The 24,580-nt window shown below is 36.6% G+C and overlaps 1 protein-coding gene across 1 annotated transcript in view; it reads left to right on the top strand.

Annotated features, from left to right (window-relative positions):
* ADAM10 (ADAM metallopeptidase domain 10) overlaps positions 1-24,580 on the top strand; it is a 42,177-nt gene that overhangs the window by 12,670 nt on the left and 4,927 nt on the right. Inside the window, exons 3-12 of the mRNA XM_042824765.1 lie at positions 6,287-6,405; positions 7,369-7,527; positions 13,277-13,380; positions 14,764-14,913; positions 16,101-16,193; positions 16,781-16,964; positions 19,069-19,232; positions 20,786-20,969; positions 22,142-22,292; positions 23,980-24,163. Of these exons, the coding sequence (XP_042680699.1) occupies positions 6,287-6,405; positions 7,369-7,527; positions 13,277-13,380; positions 14,764-14,913; positions 16,101-16,193; positions 16,781-16,964; positions 19,069-19,232; positions 20,786-20,969; positions 22,142-22,292; positions 23,980-24,163 (1,492 nt within the window). The remainder of the gene's footprint in view (positions 1-6,286; positions 6,406-7,368; positions 7,528-13,276; positions 13,381-14,763; positions 14,914-16,100; positions 16,194-16,780; positions 16,965-19,068; positions 19,233-20,785; positions 20,970-22,141; positions 22,293-23,979; positions 24,164-24,580) is intronic.

Here is a 24,580-nt window from a genome sequence, read left to right as displayed (position 1 = left end):
TTTTGAATTATCAACTGTGTGCTGTAGATGAATTGGCATTGTTGCTTCAAGAATGGTGCAAAATGTGCTTATTCCTGAAAGGCCTGAAGTAAGTAGGAATTCTTAAAACAATAAGGTCTTGTAGTTCATGTTGTTTTAAAGCAGTACAGTTGTGTATCTCACACATGCCATTTTACATTGAATGTTTTAGTGTGAATTAATTTAAGGCCCTTTGGGCCTGAGGAAGATTCACACAAAATTAGTGAATGCAGTGTTAGCATTAGCTTGGGGGGGGGAAAAGGTACGTAAATGGAGTAAGCAATGCTTATGGCACTAGGCTGCAATACAGTGAAATAATTTAATGTGATCTAACTTCATTTTGTATGTCAAGTAATGTCATCAATTCCAAAAAATTCCAAAAATTATGTTGGAACATGACTAAAATTGAAAGGATGTATTTGCCTTTGTATGCTCAGTCTTGGTTGACTAAACCAAATGTATACTAAATGCATGTTTACTGTCTTTCACTTACTGAGTATAGCAGAACGATATCTTTTTCAGGCATTTGCAATATATTGCAGAATATCTTGAACTGAGCTCCCATCAACTGCAGATGTCAAAAATATGCTGGATAATTCACTATTAGAAATTACATTTTGAGGACAGAACTTGAAAACCTTGCCTGATGTCGGATGATCTCTGAGCTTTAGAAAATAAGAATTCCTGACACTCAGAAGAATGAAGAAACTACCTCTATGCAGTATTTATCTGTGCTGTCAGCCCTTCTAATAACTTGCACTTTTTTTTCCCCTGGTTTGTCCTGAGTCACCAATCTGCAGCCACTTTGTCCCATCCCTGTTGGCTCTGATTGGTCAGGCTGCCCATGCAACATGAGTGAGTGAACAAATAGAATTTTTCAAGCAGTACTTAAACACATAATAACGTTTTATTTCTAAGTTAAAGGTACACCAAGAGCTTTTTTCAGCTGTTTTGCAATTACCATTTTTCATAGTTTTGGTTTTTTTTAACCTAAAACTGTATTTAAAAGAAAAAAAAAAAGCTGTAAGTTGTTAAGTTCCAAGCTGCTACTGGAACATCTGGTCTCTACATAGTACTTATAATAACTGTTACTGGAAGTGCTTGCAATATACCTGCACCATCACTTCTTTGTAAGCAGTAGAGATAAAAAGGCCCTTCATATGGTTATGCTTGGAAATACTTTTTCAGTTGTTTAATACTGTTGGATTGTTTCTATAAAATCTGCAAAATGTGGACTTCAAGAGTAAAAATTCTTCTCTGTGTTTAAATTTGTGCTTAGAAGTCATTGCAGCTAATTCCAGGGTTTTTTAGCTCCATGGATTCAAGTCTTAAAAATCAGCTCCATAGGAATAAAATGCCATACAGACTGAGGCTGTGTCAGTTATGCAGCTGGAACAACCTGTTCTTTAGGCTTCACCTGAGACAGTTTATCTGGACTCAGAGGTTCTGCTGTTTCAGCTGCCGACCATCATTCGCGATTGCTCTGCATAAATGCTTGTAGGGGCTTGCTGTGTGATACGAGCTGTGCTGTTTCTGCTGTAACCATTTGACTTTTTTATTCTCTGTTCTACAGTAATTTATTATCCTTTTTATTGCCCTTCATTATTCAGAGATAACAAGTTTGTTCTTTAATAAGATAGTTATTGACTGAGCAGGTTATAAAAATAAAGGGAACTGCCCAAAAGGAGCTGCTTAGTTTGGCTTTTTTTTGTCCACCTGGTTTTTAATTGTTAGAACCTGGCACAGGATGTATGTTGTCAACTTTATAAATAGAGGTGGGAAGGTTATTTTGGATAAACAGGAAACCAGGTGACACAGAATTTGCATTTCCTACTAAAAGTTTTTACTGGGGGGGGGGGAGAGAAGAGTTTATTTTCAACCCTGGGTAAAGATTAATCTGCTCTTAAAAACAGAAGACTGTACTCTTCAGGACAGAGAAATAATTGACCTAAGTTATAGGAGTGTAAACTAAACATGTAGCTACATGTTAACTGACTTGAATGGTTTCTGTTATCTGAGTTGGCTTATGTGTTGACAGCTATGTGTATGAAGAATAATCAGTGGCAAACTGTTTAAAATGAGGGCTGCATTTCCTTAGAATGTTATCTTCTGGAATAACAAGCTTAGCAGGTCTGTCTTCTGGAGATCTGGAAAGGAATGAGTGGCAATCAGAAATGCTGCTATAAAGGCATTAACCACAGACCTTAGCTGTGAGGTTGGGATTGCTCCCTATTTTTATGCTATAGATACTGATGTACATTTTTAATATAAATACTTACCAAAAGACAGTTCCCCTGTCTGCATCTGGATGGCTAATAGAACGGTAAGTGCAGAGATTCCATCACCTGCTGTTTCAGATATTTTCTTTAGGACAGGTAGAAGAACTTTGGGAGTTGTCAATTGATGATTATGGAATACATTGTGTGGGTTTAATAATAAATAGGAACAGCGTAAAATAAATGTCCTCAAGAGTAGATACAGCTTATGAGTGGGAAAAGAAAAGAAAAGAAAAGAAAAGAAAAGAAAAGAAAAGAAAAGAAAAGAAAAGAAAAGAAAAGCACCTAGTTTCCTTTTTTTCATGCTGCTGATTATATCTTTCTTCATTAGTTTTGGAAAGCAATATGCTGGCTTTCTACCAGTGTCCTAATACATCAAATGTTTCATCATGGCAGAATCACTGACCTTAGAAGGTAACTCATAATCAAAACAAATGGAATAATAGATCAAGCATTAATTCTTACGTGTCTACCTTTTATATTCTTCTTGTCAAATGCTGTCAACACGTGCACATAGCCTTCTTAAAGAAATTTATTAATAAAAAAAGCCCTGCTTTCTCTGTGATTAGAGCACAGAATTGAAATAACTGGAGCCCATGGGAAACTCATGTTTTTTAACTAAATATGACACTGTCAGCTATTTTTCTGCAGTTATCACTGTGTGCTTGTGAGTCTGATAGTCTCCCTGTGGTAAACTAAGGGAACATCAGCATCTGTTTCCTGATAGTCTCAAGGTACTGCAATTAATGACTAAGGCATGGCAAAATGTAGCTTTTAACAAAGTTGATTATAGAACAGTGTTAACAACTCTACCAAAAATTTCAGCTTCCATTGAAGAAGCAGCCATGCAGTAACTAAAGAATGCCTTGTTACTCTATCAGTTACCAGGTGTATGTAAGACAGAAGCAGCAACAGGAAAGGTCAAGTCGTGCTCTTAATTAGTTTATTTCTATCCTAGACAGTCCTACTACTGTGAAATGTCTTATGCAAGTTAGTAGATGTGGAAAAAGCATTATTTTTTCTGGGAATAATTACCTTCTGTCTGGTATCTGACTGGCCTAGGGAATACTAGGCTACAGTGTTCAGAGTGCTAACACAGAGAACTCTATGTACACAATAGAAATGGTAGCTACAAAAAACCCCACAAACACCTTCTGATGCCTCTTACTTATTCCACTGTGGCTAGTTTTGGAAACTAAGTTGATTAATGGTATGGAGGAATCAGTGGTTCTTCTCTGGGACCTCCTCTCTATAGAAGAATTCATCAAGTTATGGATGTAGACAGGGAAAGAAAACTGAGACTTGTTCTCTTCTATATCATTTTGAGAGGGATAGAGATTAGTTTACAGAAACCTTAATAAAGGGGAACAGCTAGTGACTTTGAAGAAATTCACAGTAAAATTTAAGTAAGCTTCTGTATCAGATAAGATACTGAAATGGATTTTCTGTAGGGTCTTTGGAGATCTCTTACTGACAGATGGGAAACGTTACTGGAGTTGATGGAGGCATTCTTGATATTGTCTTTGAAAGAATGATGAGCTGGATTTTTGGGGGGTTCATGCCATACATTTGTTTGATGCAGTCATTACAATTTGGAGTTTCCCCAGCTATAAACTGGCATCTTCTTTCAGTGTAATTAATTTAATTGTAATTTGTAAGAAGCGTACTGGCTATTAGAAATAGCAATTTCTCCTGTATCTTTTTGATTGAGGTTTTTTTGTGTTTTCTGGTTAACACTTTATGCTTTTTTGTAGTGGTATTCATTTAAGCATAACAACAAAGAAACCTTTTTGCACTTTGCTATTTTTTTTTCTTTTTTCTGGAGGCATACAGTGTTCACCAGAAAATGCCATCTTAGGTGCTCTTGGTGGGATTACTGTTCCAGCTCACCACTGGCACACAACTATAGACTTATTCCAGTACAAAGTCTCTATCAGATATTAGGGAATGGAGGAGATCTGTTCTAAAGTGTTGAAGATCTCTGCTCTTTTAATTTCAGTTCAGACATCCTTGAAGAGAGTCTGATCCTTAGTAACTATGGGGGATTTGGTCTCAGAGAAAACTTAAACTGAAGTGCATTTCAAACCTTTTGAAGGTACTGAGCAGGGTGTTACAAAGTGAGTGAAACTTGGTGATGTACTTAAGTGAAATTCGAGTTCTTATTGCTAGTCTTACTTTTGTCTGCCTGTTCATTTCCAATTTCTGTTTTGAAGAACCATGCAGTATGGTTTAGCCTCTTGTTGCTTTTTTTCCCCTCTCCTAGAAAAATGCACTGCGTATTCTGGCCTGGAATGCCTTCTGGGATGCTCATGCATGTTATTTTGTCATCTTCATGATCTGTCAGCAAATAAAAAGCATTTCAGAGATAGCAGAGACATTACTTAGTGGAAAATTATTTTAAGTCTGTAGGTGATAACAGTAGCTGTCTGCTGTAGGCCTTGCTAAGTGGGTGTGAATTGCTTTTACCTGTTTGCATTCTTCAGTGAATGATTCTAATATTCAAATGCGTCTGTAGTGAATCATTTCTTCATTTTAACAGGAGAATCTGCCCAGTTACATTACATCCATGTTGAGACTATGATGTGGGCACTGGCAGTCCTGGCTGTAAGCCTGAGCATCTCAAGGAGTGCTGAAGTAATCTTCCACATCTGCTAGCCGCATCTCAGAATTTCCTAACCTTGTGGGAGATGCTCTCCTTTGGTGGTGTGTTAGTGGTGAAGCTTCTTGGAAGTTTCATTTTCACTGTGACAGCAATAATAGATAGAGGTAGTTTGATTGTGAAGCAGTGTTTGCGTTGTGGAATAGTCAGCATGAGTCACTAAGGAGCCCATACCATCTTTCAAGTATAGGCATGGCTTTTTCTTTATCTACAATATTGTGTTTTAGTATACAGTTCTGAAGTATTTATTACTGTAGTGTCATTATAATGTGCAAATGAAAATGGGAGATATATTTTGAATATGTTTCAGATGCATTAAAAAGTGGTTACTTTATTTCTTCTGTTATGAATATTTGGGTTTCAGGTATAACAGTAATTAACTTCCTTACATTTTGTTTACATTTTATGTAGGTTGCTCTGAAAGTACTGCCTCTTATTTATTTCCATGGAAACTCCAGCAGCTAGAAAAAAACAGAATAACACTAGTTGATAGAATAAATTCTCAGCTACAAACACTCTTCTGACAGAGCCACCATCATTAGCTGTGTGTTTTTGCCAACAGTGTACATGAGCGTGCATGCTGTGCTCATGGGAATCTGCACCAGTGCAGGTGACCCACTGTTGCCTCTGCTGAAGTGTGCCATCTGCTGCCTCACTGTGCTGACATCCGCTGCTTTGTTTCCATACACGTTCAGCAAGTGTCAGTGAATGTCAGTGGGTGCCATTTTTTCTGTGTAGTGGAATTGAGTTTCACACCTTCGCTTCATCCACACTTCCATGTCAGAGGCCATTTTGTCAGACTGCCCCTCTGCTGCCATCTGTTGTATGGCAACAAAATGGAGTGGAGTATTGGTAGGAGCGTTCAGCCTCTACTGCCATACCACCAACATCTGCCCTGAAGTTGTGGGCCAACACAGTAAAACAGGAGTGTTCCTTTTGGGGCAGTGCTGGTACTTAAATATTGGCAATGGAAATAAAATATACTGATAATTCTTGTTTGTTCTGCTTCTCAGTTGTCTGATGGTAAAAATTTCCCTTTAGTTACCTCTGTCTGTCTGGAGGAACAGAGCAAATCAAAGTCAGCATTTTAGATTTGAAGCCCAGTGTTCTTAAATCTTGTAGATTTAACTACTTTTATCAAAAGCATCAAAATAGTCTTGCTTGAATGAATCTTTCTAGGCTGTAATCTAATTCTTGTGCAGTATAAATATTTTATATAGATAAAATTCACAAATTCTGTAAATCTGCCTGTGTGAAAACATTGGTTAGAAGTACTTTGTGCTTTTGTAGTTGAGGCTTAAAGACAATTTACTATCTCTTTTTTTCATTTTAGACAATTCAACCTTCGAATGAAGAGAGATACATCTCTTTTTAGTGAGGATTTTAAAGTAGAAACATCAAACCAAGTAATTGATTATGATACCTCCCATATTTACACTGGACACATTTATGGTAAGTACTGCACTTCAAAAAGAATTGAAGTGCAAAACATTGTAAAACATAGTTTTAATAGTACATATACATACAAGTGTATATCCATATTGTTAGGTTATCTTCATTATTAAACTTCAGTAATGCATCTAGATAAAATTCCCTGCACTTTTATTCTCTGACAAGGCATACTAAAATGATTATTTTTACCCAATACTTAACTGTACGTCTATAGAAATTGAAATTCAGCTCTCTTTGTGAACTTACATTGGACTTTTTCTATAAACAAAATTTATATGTTTAAAAAGTTGCATTCAAAAAATAAATAAAGCAAAATTAGGTACTGTTCTTAGTTAAAGGAATTGAAGGGTTGTGAATGTCTCAAACATGTATTCAATCCATCCCACATTTAAACATAAGTACAGTTTTAAGAAAGCTATGTTTGAAAAGAAAAATGAATGCCTTGAAACAGATATTTTCCTGTGAAAGCTTTCAGAATTCAGTGTACACTCAGTTTTTTTTGTAGTTCCATGAATAGATGTATAAAAATAGCACTTGAATATCAGATTAAATGCTGTATGTCTGACACCCTTAAGACACGGAGTTCAGTTCTCCGCTGCATGCCTCTTAAACTTGTCCTTTATGCATCTGATCCGTGCTGAAGACTTCAAAGTTGTTAAACAGAGGAACTATGATTTTGGGACAACTGCATTTCTTACTGTTGAATACTCTTAGTCTTTAAAAGTTCAGACACAATTTTCTCTAAGAATGTCTTACTCCTGTCATTCGGTATATTACTGTTTTATAGTTCATAGGCTTTAAGAAGTTGGAAACTGCTTCGCAGTCAGGATTATTATGCCTTTATTATTCCTTGGCACTGTCTGATTAACACCTTGCACAGAGTGTATGCTTGAAGTTTGCATGGTACTGAATGCCTTTAGCAGGGTTGGTTGGTTTTTTAAAGGCACTTTCTGTCATTAACAGGTGAGCAGGGAAGTTTTAGCCATGGGTCTGTTATTGATGGAAGATTTGAAGGATTCATCCAAACTCACAGTGGAACCTTTTATATTGAGCCAGCAGAGAGATACATTAAGGACAGAACTCTACCGTTCCACTCTGTCATCTATCATGAAGATGATATCAGTGAGTACTTCATTTTTGTGCTACAAATGAAATAATTTTTTTTCTATTAATTTTTTTCTACCAAAAGCTGTAAGCCACACAAAAGCCACTGTAAGCCACTAAGCTGTAAGCATCAAGTGAGACTTCAGCTTGCATGTGACAGAGTGAATCGTGCTGTCCTGGAGTGATTCATATGAAGTTATTTTGTGAAAGAGATTTTTGACAAGCCTGAGTCCTTATTCTGCCATTTTAAGAAATTCTTAATAGTCAGGTTTAAGTACATAAGCAGTGTATCTTCTGCAGTGGATGCATTTCTTTTTGTTGCTGTTTTGAAAAATGCCTTCTTAAAATGTCCTGTCCCGATTGCTCTTTCCTGGGACTTGAAAAAGAAAGGGTAATTTAAGTTCAAGTCACTATGCACTTAAAAAAACAACTAATAAAGGTGATGCTTGTGAAAAATAAAAGCTTCACCTGTGTGTGTATGGGTTCAGAGGTCTTCAGATAGCTCATTAGAAGATGCAGTATATGTCCTGCTTTAAAAAGCTCTGCTGGGAGTTGAAGCTGATGGAAACATACGGGAATACTACTTGAGTAGTATGGCCCCATTAGCCTAGCTTTGAATGCTAATGCACAGAAAGACAATAAAATACCATGGAAACCTTATTATGATCTCAGAACTGATGTATCGGATTTCTGCACTCTAGCTACCTTTGCATATATGATGTGTCTTCAGCTGGTACAAGTTACATAACTTGTATAGAGTTTTTGAATGAAAGCAGTTACTGATTTGGTGTACGTTTTGAACACCACATGTTTTCTGACTACCTAAATGTGCATCTCCCTGCTACTTACAAGACTTGTAATTGGGAATGAAGTAACAAGTGGGCAACTAAGAATGCTATCATCTCTGATAGCAGCTAGTGAAAGAAACCAAACTGTACTTTGTGGAAGCAAATAATTTTATTTATGAAAATGACTGTCTTGTAGAAGTGATGTCTGTTGTAAATGGATTACTTGAAAGCTGGAAAAGCTTATAATGAACTTGGTTCTCATTTTATTAAAGTGGATGAAACGGGAAATATGTAATTTTGTTTATTTAGACGGTAGTACACTGCCTCACTGTTTTTGCCCTTGAATCTAGTGTTATCAAAGCCTTCAGTTAGGAATGAAATCACATTGTCAGAGATGTCTCTGTCTATTCCAAAGAATCACACTTAAGGAGCAGCATAATAGGGCTTCCGTATCACCAAAAGAATGGGCATTGCTGCTTGCTCAGCTTGGTTGGAAGTAGCCCATCGTGCAGCTAGTTCTAAGCAGTGCTGTTGGAAAATGTGCTACTCTGATTAGTTGTTGTGGGTGCGGAGTCAGATGTGCAAGTCTTCTGATCGTACAGCTTGGTGTGTTTTGCTTCGGTATCCCAGACACCTCTGTGATTGCTGTGGTCTGAAGTACCTGAAGTGTACAGCTGCTTCTTTTGCTTTCTGAGTAGTGCTTTTGAGAATACATTTTTATGCCTTTCATAAGAGCTATTTTTGCATTGAACTTCAGCTCAAAAAAAAGAAAAAGACTTTACAGTAGCTTTAAAAATGAAGGCAAACACTCTGATCTATTACTGTATTAACTTGAGCTAGCTCTTGTGAAATAGAGGCAAACTTTTAATGTCTTACACAGGACAAAGGCAACAAAAATACTCACATTACTAATCCGGGAGAAAGGGGGAGGGGTGGAATCTTTGCTTTTATTTGGGATATTTTTTGGTCAGGAGCATTTTAGCCTTTTGAAACAATATGCTTTTTAGTGCCTTTCAGAAATCACAATGCAACATATGATTAGCATCTCAATGAGGTCTTATTCAGTAGTTAAACAAAAGAGTTTTTTGTAAATGGGGATTATATTGTCAACTTTATAAGGCAGCTTTTGTCTATGTTACAGTGGATATGGTGGAAGGCAGCCTTCTATTCATGACTTGAAACACAACTTGAATGATTTCAGTATCTAAACCACTCCTGATCAAACAGTTTTATAATCTAGTGGAAGAAAGATGCAAACTGCTATTTTCATTAAAGTGTTTTGGAGGCTGCTTTCTTTAACAGTTAAGGTTTCATTGGGACTTCATTTTCTGTAATTAAATCCTGTATGCTGTAAATGTATCCCTGAGTTCATACTGTAAAATACAAAACTGGTTGCATATTTCCTCAAATCAGCAGTAGACAGGAAAGCCCGTTCAGAACTTCAGGGAAATGAAATTTGTCATTTAATTCTCTGTTGAATTCTGTGTGGTCTTGGAGGAACTCCACAACTGAGAACAGAAAGTAAAAGATTTTGAAGTTCTGCGTCGAGTCTGCTGAACTAACTGTCCATTGCAGATTGTGTATTGTTTGAGAACTTGGTTTGTTTGGGCTTTTTTCATATCGTGGCCAATATGATAATGAAGGTTTACTTGGCAGTTTTCATGGGATCTGTGTGACAGACTGCCTATTAAAAACAACAACAACTCAACAACAAGCCTTAATACAGATTTCCCTGTCTGCTTAAATTTGATCTTTTGTTCTGACACTATTGCTCTTGCTAGTGTTGCTCAGACCTTGTGGCTGTTGTAGGTCTGAATTTTCATCTTTTTCGAGGAAATCTTGGTGTCATGTCCTTGCCCCAGACCTGGTACCTTGCCTAGTATCCATTACGTACTTAACCTGAATACTCCACAGGCTGTACTATTTGCTGACAGATAGAAGCAGAAAATGTGATCAGGAGTCTTTTATGTTGTTTATGTCAGGTAGTGCCCTTTTTTTTTTTTTTTTTTTTTTTTAGTAAAAATTGTTTTAATTCATTTGAGAATCTGCAGTTTGTATGTATCATTACTAACTTAAATCTTTCTGTCATTTAGTTAAATAAGAATGAAATTTAAAAATCTTGCCCTTGGTTTTAGTACTATTATTACTGTCATCTCAACATTGTGTCAGAATGTACCAAAATAGAGATTGGAAAACCAAAAACTTTTAACAACAGGGAGGAAGAGAAATGAAGTTTTTGTTCTACCTGAGGATTTTCTTTAGTTAGAAAACTGATCCTCTATTTCAGTTATGCCTTTACTGGTGGAAAATAGGCTGCTTGTGTTTTTCAGTTGAACGTGACTGGAAGCAGCCCTTCTGATGGTAAAGCATGTGTTTTCTCATGATCCATTTTCAGGGCTGTGGTGTAGGGGTAAGCCAAGGCTGTACTTCCCAAAGCCATTAAAAGCACCGCAAGAACGTGGGTCAGACTTCTGTCTCCCAGTCATCTGACACAGTGTAGTTCCTGTCTAGCTTCTTCAGCAAGGAACTTCTGCAGGGGATGGTGGAAATAACACGTCTTGGAAGATGAACAGAGAACAGTGCCTTTCCAGTTCAGGAGTAACTCAGCATTGAAATAAGAAAGCTTTGTGTGCAACTTTCTCTGTAAACAAGACTTGCTCCCAAACTCTAAATAACCTTACCTCCTCTTTTTAGCAGAGAGGATTCAAATCTGTCATTTGAGTTTGTTTTTCCCAGCACATACAAAACCTTGGCAATTGCTCTTGCAGAATGTTTAATGTACATTTATTAAAATAATTTTAATGGTTATACTTTTGAAATGTTTCTTACCAGATACGACTTTTTGAGGTGGGAATTATTTCCTTGAATTGCAGCCGGTCAGTACTGGCAATGTGTGAAGGTATTTCCTGACTTCTTTGGGAAACAAGATGCAGCAGGAAGACTACTTAGCTTGTGTAATTCACTGGGAGCAATTTTTTCTAGAACTGTTCTGTCAGCTGTCAATGCCAGAGAGTATGAATAGAATTGTGCTGATAACATAAAATGGCATTTTATGCTGATACACAATATGCTGTATGGTCACTTTTCCATGTGATTTCTGTGGATTCCTGGAGGTGCCACTTGGAAGAGTTGCTTTGAAACTATGGTGGATTTGCACAGGTGAAGTGTGCTGGCAGCAAGGCAGTATTGTCCCTAACTCTAAGTCCTGTCCTTGTGTAATAGGCATTGTATAACATGCCCTTAGTGCAGGGATAAACGGTGATGTGAAAGCAGGCAATGAGAGTTATAGTTAGATTAAATGCTGGAGAATTTATTTTGAAATGAGAATAGAGATGGGAAGGGTCATATCTGTAATGCTTTGCTCTTGACATCTCCGGTCCAGCGATGGTAGCCAGGGTACCCAAAGGTGCAGATCTCAGCAGTGACCAAGCAGTGCTGTTTGTTGGGATAGCAAGGCCAACGTTACACCAAATAGTTACTCAAATTCATGCAGGAATGAGGTGGCTTATAGTAAGCATTCTGTCTCTCTTGGTTTCTCTGGCCTTGTGCTAGGACTAGCCATACTGGGAGGAATGTCATGAGACCACAGTTATAAAACAGTACTCATGTGCTGTTAGAATTGGAAACATGGGAAGCTAATACGAAGAAAATATAAGAAAATAAATAAACTCATCTGAATAACTGTAATTCATGACTGCTTGTGTAAAATAGTGAAAGGACAAGTTATTTAGTAAGCGTAGGATTTTTTTTTTTTTTTTACAGTATTACTGTAGTTGTCCCTCTGAAGATACATGTTTCTTCTAATTTAAACTGTAATCCTTATTGGAATCAAAACGTGGGTGGAAATTGCCTTCCATGCAAAATCGAGATTTTGCTAACAACGTCTTTGGCAAACAGAAGTAAAAAGAAAAAGGCATGAAGTTTAGTGAAGAAAAAGTGATTTTGTTTTATATTAGGGTAGCTTGTATAAAAATCAGACTTTAAATACACTTTGAACTACAGTACTGTACTTGGACATCTTTATGAAAGATAAAGTTGATTTGCTAGGATGGTAATGAAGAACGTGCAGCTGCAAGGTTTTAGTTGCTCTTAAGCTGCAATGTTAAGCACGCTTATTAAATCAGGCTATTTCCTACTGAGCGAAGTTTATAATTGCTGCAAGTATTTTGTGCCTGGAAAAGGATCCAGTTTTCAAAAAATGTTAACTACATTTTGTTTCACCTAATTTATCATTAACCAGCTTTAGACAGCCACATGATTTCTTTTAACACTTGTAAAAGTGTGGCTGGGGGGAATAAAGATTGGAAGAGTACTTTATTTGTTAATTAATTTGTCCTTTCAGGGTTATCATTGGGTCTAATGAATACAGTCTTTCAATATTTTTGACTATAAACCTATCTTGAGTTATTTTAACAGAACTGTAGTGCCTTTAGCTGCATGACAAGAATACAGTATTTAAATTTGTTTCATATTCCTCACATTTTAATGATTGAAGTGTGAAATTTAGAGCTTGATTGTATATTGATAAAATAAAACTAACCTTGTCTTATCCAAACTATCTTTGATATATTTGATTCCAAATAATAATTTACCATTGAGTTTCATTTCCTTAGTCTTGCTATTGGTTCAAGTGAGTCTGTAAAGATGCCCAAATAATAACTCTTGTTCTTACATCATACATTGTTCACTTCCTATTTTCTTTCGATATCCATAAGAAAACAATTTTAAGAAGCAGTCATAGTATTTTTGGTTTGTTAGGCTTTAGACTATATCTTAGTCAAAACGATGAATGGAAAAAAGCTGCTGCTTAGATCTTAGAATGCTTCCTTCAGAAACTGTGAGCTTGTTAGTTAAATACAAACTGAAAAAGTTGCTGTGATAAAGCTATATTTATTATATTATTTATATTTTAAAATATTTTATGTTTTGACACGTGTGCATTTGAGTTTGAAACCTCAGCCTGGCTTTCCTCTTTGTAGAATATCCTCATAAATATGGACCACAAGGAGGATGTGCAGATCATTCAGTATTTGAAAGAATGCAGAAGTACCAGATGACTGGTATAGAAGAACCCACAACAGAGGTACTACACAGGTTATAATCAATTATCCTGACTAGAAATTAGTGTAATAGTCTCTTGTTTCTTTACATGGTTCCTTTCCTACTTCTGGTCACTGGTGTCATTCCTCTGTGTTGCAAGGAACAACTGCACGAAAATGTCTAACCTGAAATATTCTAGTTGTTTCTTAAAATAATGTTTCCAGGTTCTTTTTCTTACTGCTTCCTCTGCTATGATGTGCTAGCTCCTCGTCTTGATGAGTCCCACGTGGTCTCAGATTTTTTAGAAATTTCAGGTGGATTTTTTAATTAAGCTTGTGAAGAGGAATTGCAGTTGAGAAGGAAGTTTCAAGATCACTTGATCTGAAATGAGTATATTTGTCCTTGAGGAGCAGGAGTTTTCGTATTTTTTGTGGGCCACTCTTGTAATGTGAGTGCTTCCAGTGATAAACACCCATACGAGTGGGAGGGTCTTAGCAGTGCTGCAAGTTTGAAGGGGTTCAAGTACGCTGCAGGTTGCCTGTAATAAGAGGTCAGTGGTCTATGGAAGCATCTTGCTTACCTTTTTAAAGTCTTAGTTCTATGTTTGCCTTCAGTGTTGCACCACTTGTCATGAAATTGGGCATTTTTTCAACAGTTTCCAACACTAAATTGAGTTCATTTGAGTTTTAACTGTGTTCTGAACATTTTGAACTTTTGCCATCATTTTGTGATGTTCAAGATATGCTAACATGATGATGCACGATGGTTAGTAAAATAGCATCAGCAATTTCAAGTATATTTAAATTGTAACTTCAGATGTTGAAGACATAATCGACAGTGCGATGCAGTTCAGTGCTAGTGGAAGTAATGTGCTTTCCCAGAAATGTGCTCCTAAAAATTTTGTAGTGTGTTATCGGAGCAGCAAATGCCATAACACAGGTGTTAGCACATGCAGCTCTAAGTAATGGGCTTTATTTTGACTTGGTACTTCTGTTTGCTGAGGTAACCAAGTTAATGACAATATGAAGTAACCTGTGTTAGTGAGGATGCATTTAAATCCCACGGCAATATTTTTTTTTTAATCTACAAACAGTTTTTTCATCTTCAAAAAGAATTATGAAAAAGAAAAGTTTGCAAGATCACGTGGATGAGAAAAATGTATTTCAAATTGACTGCCTTGTGTAATAAAAAAGCCAAAAGGCTTGGAAGGATTTGGCTGAGTTGTCATTAAGACAGATGATGTACTTGAAGACTGCTCATAGTGTATACTCAGTTTAAATCAACTTTCATGAAACACTGTAAATCGAAGGAAACTAGTGAAAATCTGTTCATGTTAGTAGTGTGTGTTTAGAAAAGAAACTATTGCTATGTTAAGATCGTCTATTACATCTGCAAATTATTGCATTTGTTTCCCATGTGTGTGCAGAAGCCTTCTGAAGAGCCTGACAGCAATGGTCCTCAGCTTTTAAGAAAAAAACGTGCCACTCAAGCTGAAAAAAATACTTGTCAGCTATATATTCAGACTGATCATCTGTTCTATAAGCACTATGGAACAAGGGAAGCTGTAATTGCACAGGTATTTCTAAGCCCTTTGTTTAAACAATCAGCTTTTATTTTGATTTTTTCTGACTAATTTTAATTAAATGAGCAGTAATGTACGCAATTAAGTTTCATTTGTTCCGTCACCCTGTCTTTGTTACAGGCACTCTGGCATTACTGATGCATTATTTCACTAAAAGTACTCAGTATGCTGGTGAAAAAGGTCACAGACACTTATGCTTACTTTAGTTAATAATTACAACTGCTGTTTGTTGAATAACCTAAACAAGGCTTGTCTGATTTTTATTATATGTTTTTACTTCTTTTCTCTCCTCTCTTACTTAGACAAATACCTCCTGAAGACTTTTGTTCTGTTTGACAGCCTGCCAGGCTTTTCTGTTAACACTCATTTAGTCTTCTGTTTGAAATTTTAGCTCAAACTACTGTGAGTTAATAGCACTGAGTTCTGTTCCTGTATTGTGTCGTATAATGGAAGGTCAGAAAAGCAGTGGTAACTAGAGGCAGATGCTTTTCATTTTCAGTATAGCAATAATTGGAAAACATTTTTTGTTCACCATTTATTGCTAAAAAATATATGTAGCTCCTTAATTATACTTCTCTTGAAGTAGAAAATTGCACTGCTGTTTACAAATGTGTCTTGCACTGTTTGTTCATTACACTATACATCTGTAATTGAGTTGAGTCACGTTCTCCAAAGCTCTGAAGTCACCTTCAAGATCAGGACCTCAGTGAGTTAGTGTTTCTATTCTATCGGAAAAGGTAATTGAGAAGGAGTTTTTTTGTTTTTTTTTTCAGATCTGTTTTTCTACCAAAATTAAAAGAATAATGCTCTAAATTTTTCCCCCCCCCCCCAAAAAAAAGAAAGTACAATTTTAATTATAGTACCACTTATAGTAACAGTGAGCTGAATGAGTATCACAAATAGTTGCCTGAATTTCTAGTTAACATAATTATGTAAAAATAAAGGACTGCTAAAGATTTTGCTTTCACTTGTTGTGTTAATGTTGGAAATAAATCTCTTCATAACCTCATATGTGCAATGTTTGCCATCAGTGTTTGCTTTTAAAAGGCCTGTTAGGAGTTATGCTGTGTAATAATGTGCATGTATAACAAAGTATAGGCTGTGCAGTTGCTGTTATTTAAGGTGATGAATGGTGTACTGCACAGATCTTTGAACTGCAGGTGTTTTGTTTTGTTTGACAGATATCCAGCCATGTTAAAGCAATTGACACAATTTACCGCTCAACAGATTTCTCAGGAATCCGTAACATCAGCTTTATGGTGAAGCGAATAAGAGTAAGTAAGACTGGAAATACTTGCAGCTTCAGCTGCATTGCGTGTTAAAAAGACCTGTGGTGTTTTCAGGTCTGTTCACCTGTTACTGTTTACTGTCAGTGTTTAATATTGGGCGTCTTTGTTTGCTAATGACTTGCTACCCCCTGCGTTTGATTTTGGTGTGCGTTGTCAGAAGCATGCTATGTCACTGTGAAGGTGTCACTGTGAAGGTGTCACCAAATCTAGGCTCACACCAAATCTACTTCTTATGTTTCATATATATGTGTTTTATTTATGTGTGTGTGTGTGTGTGTGTGTGTATGTATATATATATATCCTATATATATAATAAGAGGATAATTATAAACTTGCAGGTGTTGATAAAATGGAATAACAAATAAGGAGGATTTACTAGACAAATGTAATTCTTTACTTTTAGAACTTGTTTTTCCAAGCATTGGAATTGTAATATGTCATTACCTGTAAATCTTCAGCAACATCTTTAACTGTAACATAACAAGATATTGACAGCAATAAGCTCTTGGCTGATACTTACAAATTCAATTACGATGAATCACTTATAACAGTTTGTTTCAATTCATTTTTAGATTAACACAACTGTAGATGAGAAGGACTCTTCAAACCCCTTCAGATTTCCTAACATTGGTGTGGAAAAGTTTCTGGAACTGAACTCAGAACAGAATCATGATGATTATTGCTTGGCCTATGTATTTACAGACCGTGATTTTGATGATGGAGTCCTTGGTCTGGCTTGGGTTGGAGCCCCTTCAGGTAATTGAATCCAAACCTTCAACACTGTGATATTAAGGAAGCACTGTAGGTAGGTTCAAAGAAGAAAAGTAGGAACTTTCACATAAGCTGACAGGAAGCAGACTTTTCATAACCAGCATTTCCCAATTTTGGTTTCATATGTTGTTTTTTTTATAATGGAAGCAGGATATCTCACTTCAGTGAGTCTTGTTGTCTTCTGATGAGCAATACCTCAGCAATAAGGAAGAGCACATTTCTTTCAGTTGACAGAGGTGACATTGGATGGCATTTTATTTATGACAGATACAGATGACCAGTAAAGTGACAAAGGAGGCAGAAGCATTCCTGCTGCATGCAGGCGGAGAGCTCAGAACTATGCAGTTTTCATTTTTAGTAGAATAACGCTGCAGGAACTTTAGGTTTTGTAAGTAAGACTGGAAATATTTTTGGTACATAAGTAAAACCACGGATATCTTGTTCTGGGAGTTAACAGAGTAATTGTTTAAGTGTTCTTGATCTGCTGCTCGTAGTTTCCATCTAGTCATGTATTTTGGGTCTTAGTATCTCTTGCTGTGTTAAAAACTGTATATAAAACAATGATTTTCATGCATGCTGCATCTTGATGTTTTCCTGGGACGTATTAGTTTTATAAATAAATATGTTTGAAAGTTGTTACTCTTTTCAATTCAAAGAAATAAAAATTCTGTAGTTATAGCTTAGCACAAATTCAAAATTGTGTAAACTTCCACAAAAATTGAGAGCAGTCAGTCTTTTTCTATAGCTTAATTCTTGATCACATGGCAGTTACTGAAGGGAGAAAAATAACAGATCTGTGAGACTTTGCAGAAGACTGGATACTTCCATGAGAATATTATGAAGAGCTACAAATGGAATTTGAGTAATGGTGGAAGAAACATTATAGCAACATCTCACTAAGGTTTTAAATTATAACCTTCCTTTTTCTGCTGCTATACTTTCTTCTGTAACATGTTAGCTAAAGAGTACTGGATTTGTGTGAAAAGTTTTGTGCTGTGACATCTGCTTTTCACTTCAGGAGAGTAAAATGCTCAAATTCATAAAGTGTTCATAGTGGAGTAAGTATGTTAAGAGAACATGTGAGCAGTAATTCTAGTGATTGTGGAAGAGTCATAGGATGCATGAAACGCAAGTTACCTTGTAAATAGGAAACTGGGTCTATGATGATTAATCTAGTGCATACAATAGACAAGCATTGGAGTATGAATTATGTAAGCCCTTTTTCCAAAAAGAAGATCTAACTGGCAGAAAACCAAGTTGTTTTGAGAGATTTTCACATTTTCGTTCTTAATGCATGTACTGACATCGGGTAAATGGGATATTTCCCAAAAATAAAATTTTACTTCAGAAAGCAAGGGAATTCCTTGGGGAATGTTTTCTTGACGCTGCTTTTTAGGAGCAGAACAGCTGAATTTTAGAATGTTCACAGAATCTCAGAACAAACCTCAGTTACATTAAAATTTGAAGTCAAATAATAATTTCAAGACTTTTCAAAATGAAGTGTGATGCTCTTGAATATTGACCTTCCAAACAAGTCTGATTATCTCACGCATCAAAACCATTTTCGGCTTTAGATTTTACAGTGAAGAGAAGGAATTACTTCTGCTGACAAGGACACGTTGCTAATCTTAGGTATTTTTTTAGTAAATGTTTTTGCTGTGACAGAAGATCTTCCATGACTGTACTGTTCTTTTTTTTTTTTTTTTTTTTTTTTTTTTCACTTAGTAAAATCCAAACGAGATGTAGATTGAGTCTACCTGTGTTGGACATTGCCTGCTACTTGTCAGGTTCTACAGCTATGATAAAACCAGGGCTCGTACATGCACTGAAAAGCCCAAAATAGATCTTGCTTAATAGCTATTCTAAAAAACCTAATTTCTGGTGTGAATGAACTCATTCAGTGCTGAGAGCATTAGCATGGATAAACTTAATCTCCTTTCGAAGTTTGGATTAGTATTAATTACACAGACCAACTCCTGGTTTGTGAGGATCCATTGAGGTAGCAAGCTGTTTCTTGTTCCAAGTATCAGATGAAAGTGACAGAGCGCTTCTTTTCTAGAGTGATCTTTATATTTTTGCCTAAATACAGGGAGCTCTGGTGGAATATGTGAAAAGAGCAAACTGTATTCTGATGGTAAGAAGAAGTCTTTGAACACTGGAATCATCACTGTTCAGAACTACGGCTCTCATGTTCCTCCCAAGGTTTCGCATATCACTTTTGCTCATGAGGTTGGACATAACTTTGGCTCACCTGTGAGTATTGCTTTTGATCTGCTGCTTTCAATCACTTTGAAAGGCATCACTTCTGAGTGGAGTTTTTACCACTAATTATAAATAAGTAAAATATGATCATGAGTGCATGGCTGTTGTGTACAAAAAGCAGGTTGCAGAAGTAAGTCTTCTTTCTACAATGTTGTGATTGTAATATCTTTCTTTTACAATGTTGGTGCAAGGGTTGGTTTTGTGGATTCTTTCTACTAGGTCAGTGTCTTATAAAGAAACTATTACTTTTTCCTAAAACTTTGTTTTTTACTGAAGACTACAGTGACATAAGTCCTTCAGATGTATTTTGTTTTATGCCACAGCAGAGGAAGAATCAATGCAGAATGAAGATGATGCTTTATTCAACAAGAAAACAAAACTGTCTCCTTTTCTCATTCTATTATTTATACTTAGATCATTACCTAAAAAGAAGAAAAATGTGAAGAGTATTGAGATACCTACAATGACATTTTAGAACAAAATTCTTCCTTCTGGAAGTTTAGGTAGTTAGATTTGCTTGTGACAAACCAAAAGCATGAGGCTTTTTTGGCTTTGCTGAAAATGAAGATAATTGGGTGGGGTGTTTTTAGTTTTTATTAAAACTGACGTAAGTTTTCTTCTCTGGAAAGTAAAATGAAATTAAGATGACAGAAATGCGTTCCTCAGAAGCAGATGCTTGCATATGAATACTTCATGTGCCTTGAGAAAAGTCCTAACACAACTGCTTTGAGTAGGAATGAACGTTTCAATTACAGTTGAAAATATGAGCATGTGAAACTGAAAAACTAGTCTCACTGAGTGAAATATCTCTTGGACTAGCTTGGAAGGTCGTTCTTTCAATTTCTCTATGACTTCTGTTTTGATTCAAGAAAAGATGTAAAAGTGAACATTTGATTGTTCCAAACTGTAATAATTGATTCTCATGAGTGTGTTAAATGTAGTGTTCACCTACTTTTGGAAACATAAATTGTATTCCTGGAAAGTTGTGTGTGTCAGAGCAGCATTGAACTTCATCTTACTCTTCACAGTTCATCTTTTTGTCAGTGTAAAGGCTAGTGTGCCGATCTGTGATGCATCATACTGGATATTAGACTTGTCACTAAAGACAGAAACAGATTTCTGCTCTATTCTGAAGTTCTCTTTGCTTCTTCCTCAAACCAAGAAAAGAGATGGGCTGCTGTTTCAGTTATCTCCTTCAGCTTTTCTTCCATCCAGTTCTTCACCTTTTTATGATCATAAATCAGTCTCTTTACAAGATGGAATTTTTTTTGTCAGTGTTCATTCTAGGACACGAATTTCCTGTATATGTTCTCAAAAATTCAAATCAATTAGCTTGAAAAACTAGATGCTTGTTACGGTTGTCAATGTAAACTTTGTTTTCCTTATGTTCTGAGAAGCTGTAAGGAATAAAGTAGTGTTTTATGATTAACAAAGCCAAATTTCAGTTTTGTAAAGCTACCAAACCCAGATGTCTCATACATACATAGAAAAACAAGAAGAGAGAGCTGTCCTAATAGAAACACTTCAAATGTTTTGTTTTGCAGCATGATTCTGGGATGGAGTGTACTCCAGGAGAGTCCAAGAACTTGGGACAGAAAGAAAATGGGAATTACATCATGTATGCAAGAGCAACATCTGGGGACAAACTTAATAACAACAAGTTCTCACTCTGTAGTATTCGAAATATCAGCCAAGTTCTTGAGAAAAAGAGAAATAACTGCTTTGTTGGTATGTACACAGTCATCCTGAAAGCAGAACAGATAAGTTGTTAATTAGAATTTGTTTTAATGCTTTTTGTTTTGCTAATCACTTTCCTGGAAGATTCAGTTGAATTTGAGGTGTGTGTGAACTTGAGTGTTGTGTCAAGTTCTGAACTCCCCAGTACGTGAAAGATGTACTGGTTGTACTGGAGACAATCCAGCAAAGGTCCACAAAGATGGTTAAGAGACTGAAGTGTATGACATGTGAGGAGAGGCTGAGAGCCTGGAGACTCTGGAGAAAAGAAGGCTGTGAGGGGTGCTCCTGTCTGTCTGCATGCATCCCTAACAGGGTAGGTAACAGGGAGTGAAGGAAACAGAGCCAGACTTCTCTTAGTGGCACCCAATGAAAGGGCAGGGAAAAAAGATACAAATATAAACAGGATTTTCCATGTTTTAATGTGATGGTTTGTTTTTTTATGTGTGTATATGGCTTTGTCTTGCTTGTACTGTGAGGGTGATTGAACACGGGAGCTGATTGCCCAGGAGGCTGTAGAGTCTGTCCTTAGAGATACTCCAATCTGTCTGGACGAAGCCCTTGGGAACCTACTGCATTTGACCTTGCTCTGAGTGGAATACTGGACAATACTGTCTCCAGAGATGCCTTCCTGCTTCGTCTGTTTCCTGATTGTTTGTGTTGTTCTGGGAGCATCATGGTCAAATGCTAGAGAAATGTTAAAGGCTGCAGCCTCTCTGTTCTGTGAACTTGATGTAATAACTTTGTAGCTCTCTTCTCTTAGAAATTTGGTGAGATTGTACAGCAAGTAGCTTTGGGTCTAGGAGTGAAGTGTTTCATCTCAGTATCATCAGCTTTTGCTTTAAGGTTGTCAGACTCTACGAAAGGGAAAAGATTCTGTTGCACTGGAGGCTTAGCGTAAAACTTTGTTCTTAGCGCTCTGGACTTCTTATCTATGCAAGAAACTCCCATTGTTATCAGAAGAAACCTTATACCAAGAAGCTTAAATTGTATGAATGACTAATCTGAGCAGTGAGCAAGTAGTGCAGGTTGATTTACTAGTGTATGAAGTCCAGCATGAAGAGGTGCTTTCAGTCTCACCCAGGTGAATGCTTTCGCAAGTCAGTATTTCCTTATTTGTGCATTCTTTGTACTGCTTTTTACAAAAATGTACTGGTGTTTTTCAGAGTCTGGTCAACCTATCTGTGGTAATGGACTGGTAGAAGAAGGAGAGCAGTGTGATTGTGGGTACAGCGACCAGTGTAAAGATGAATGCTGTTACGATGCAAACCAATCAGATGATAAAAAATGCAAGCTAAAACCAGGCAAATCCTGCAGGTATTGTACTTATCTGTTGCAGTATACTTGTAAATAAAATACTTCATGCAGGAGTGCGAAGTTCATCAGCACAAGTATGGTGTGCAATTCTTGGTGCTATGCTGTAGCTTGCTTGTCTTGTTATTCAGATGACTATTCAGCGACATACTAAGTTTATGTCTAGAGAATTTTATCAATGCTGGTAGTGCAGATGAATGTGTTGAAATTTGATAATCTTTGTCTGAAATTTGTTGTGCAGAAGTCTGCAAAAGCTGTATGGTTTGGAAAAAACAAGGCTGAGATGCTGTTATCATAATAGGGTACAAGAAAGCATTTGTTGCCCAAATAATAACAGAAGGACATTCTGAAATTAGGTCTTAGTGCCATTTCTACAGTATTGCTTAACCAGAATATGTTCTAAGAATATAAATTACTGGCTGTTTTTACCTTTTTACACCTGTCCTATGAATTATATTTGTAAACTTCTAGTATCTTGACAGTGTTGTACACACAATGATTTGTAAGAGTAGATTTTAAAGACTTAAATGCTGTGGTGTAATATAAGACTAGTTGTGCCTCATTGTTACGTAACTTAAAACATATGTTATGTTTTTGCCTCATCTAAAAACTTGAGTGGATTTTCTTCACATGAAAGACATGAACTTTTGTACCTTTCTAGAGACAGCACAAATTTTAACATCTGGTTAGCCAAGGATAATTACTGTTAAAACTCTAAAACAGCTCAGCTTTTTGATATAAGATACAAGGTTTTGTTCTAATTAAACTTTTCTGCCAAATTATCCTTATCATCCTGTGAGTGGAATTAGAAGTAGCATCTGCTGTGAACATGCATTTGGTTCTGTAGGTGGGGTAGAAGAATAGCTTTCTATGAACTTGTGGTTGCAGTGACTTTGCCTTTTTTTCTCCTTACGAATTTCTGTCATTTCTGTGGGAGAGAAAGGAAAAGCCTTCCATTATTTTGATTTATCATTGCTTTCTGAGGTTTTATTTTATATCATGCTGACAGTGAAGTGCTGACATGTGCTTCAATACAGCTTCAGGAAGCAGTGGCTGTTTCCTGTGATTGTGTCACATATACTGGGATGATGCACTGCTGTACCTCACTGTAAGAGGCTCAGCTGCCTTCATGTCTGTGCCGAAAAGGAGCCTAAACGTTTAGGACGAACGAGTGCAGCTATGTGGTTCCTTTGAAAAATGTTGTATGTAAACTGACTGACTGCTGATACAAGTTCTCCTGATCTGTCCCCTTGTCTTATTTGTTTAGAGAATGTAAATGGTCTTTTGTGCAGGAAGTTAAAACTTCTTATGGATGTTAAATCAGAGAGAAAGAAATCTTGACTTTTTAATGAAACTGATACTGTAAAGCTGGTCAGTTATTCCTGAACTAATTTTTTCACTTGCTGATTTAATGTTTTGTATATATAAACCTTGAAATGCTGTTGGTCTGTATTTATTTTAACATAAGATGCACTTGTAGTATTTTTCTAACGTGTTGCAAATAGTTTAATTGCTCCAGTGGCTGATAAATACCTTGTTACCTTAAGGGAGGAAAAACAACTTTCAATTTACATTTTACTTGGCACAGATGAGAAATGTGCCTAGTGCTTGACAAGGTTTTGAGCTGAGTATTTCTTCTGGAGATGTTTTCACTTTCTCCTTTATATTCACATTTCCTCCTTTTTTCTAGCCCTAGTCAAGGCCCCTGCTGTACTGCGCAGTGCAACTTCAAGCTGAAGACTGATAAGTGCCGAAATGATTCGGACTGTGCGAGGGAGGGGATGTGCAATGGTTTCAGTGCTCTCTGTCCAGCCTCCCAGCCTAAACAAAACTTCACAGAATGCAACAGGCGTACACAAGTTTGCATCAAAGGGGTATGTTTCTGTGACTGCGTGCAACTCTGCAGTTGTTTATTGCAAAGCAGCATGCTATGAAGTGATGCAATTTCCATTCTTAATGAGGAACAGTGTGATAATCACCTTCTTTCAATAGAAGTATTGTACTTGTAGTTTTCAGTCAAGATAACTGTGAAGGTACAACAGAGATTAAGATGCTAACAATATCAGGTTAGTTGTAGGACTTGAGGAGGTTCAATTTAAAGTTTGTTGTGAAAAACAGGTGTATGAAAACACGTTTTACCTCCCGTGCTACACTTCTCTTGAGTCTTGGTCTGGTAATTTTATTGCCTTTGTTATGCTGTACATGCTGAACTTGGCAAATATACAGTTCCTCCTCCTATGTGCAGGGACATGAAATTATGCTGAACCACCTGTAGTTTCCTAGGTGATACA

This window comes from Centrocercus urophasianus, unplaced genomic scaffold (assembly GCF_019232065.1).
Source record: "Centrocercus urophasianus isolate 14NV4802_14NV808 unplaced genomic scaffold, USGS_Curo_1.0 seq_23, whole genome shotgun sequence".
Lineage (NCBI taxonomy): Eukaryota > Metazoa > Chordata > Aves > Galliformes > Phasianidae > Centrocercus > Centrocercus urophasianus.
The sequence above is the reverse complement of the archived record's forward strand: the minus strand, read 5'-3'. Positions and strand labels throughout refer to the sequence as shown.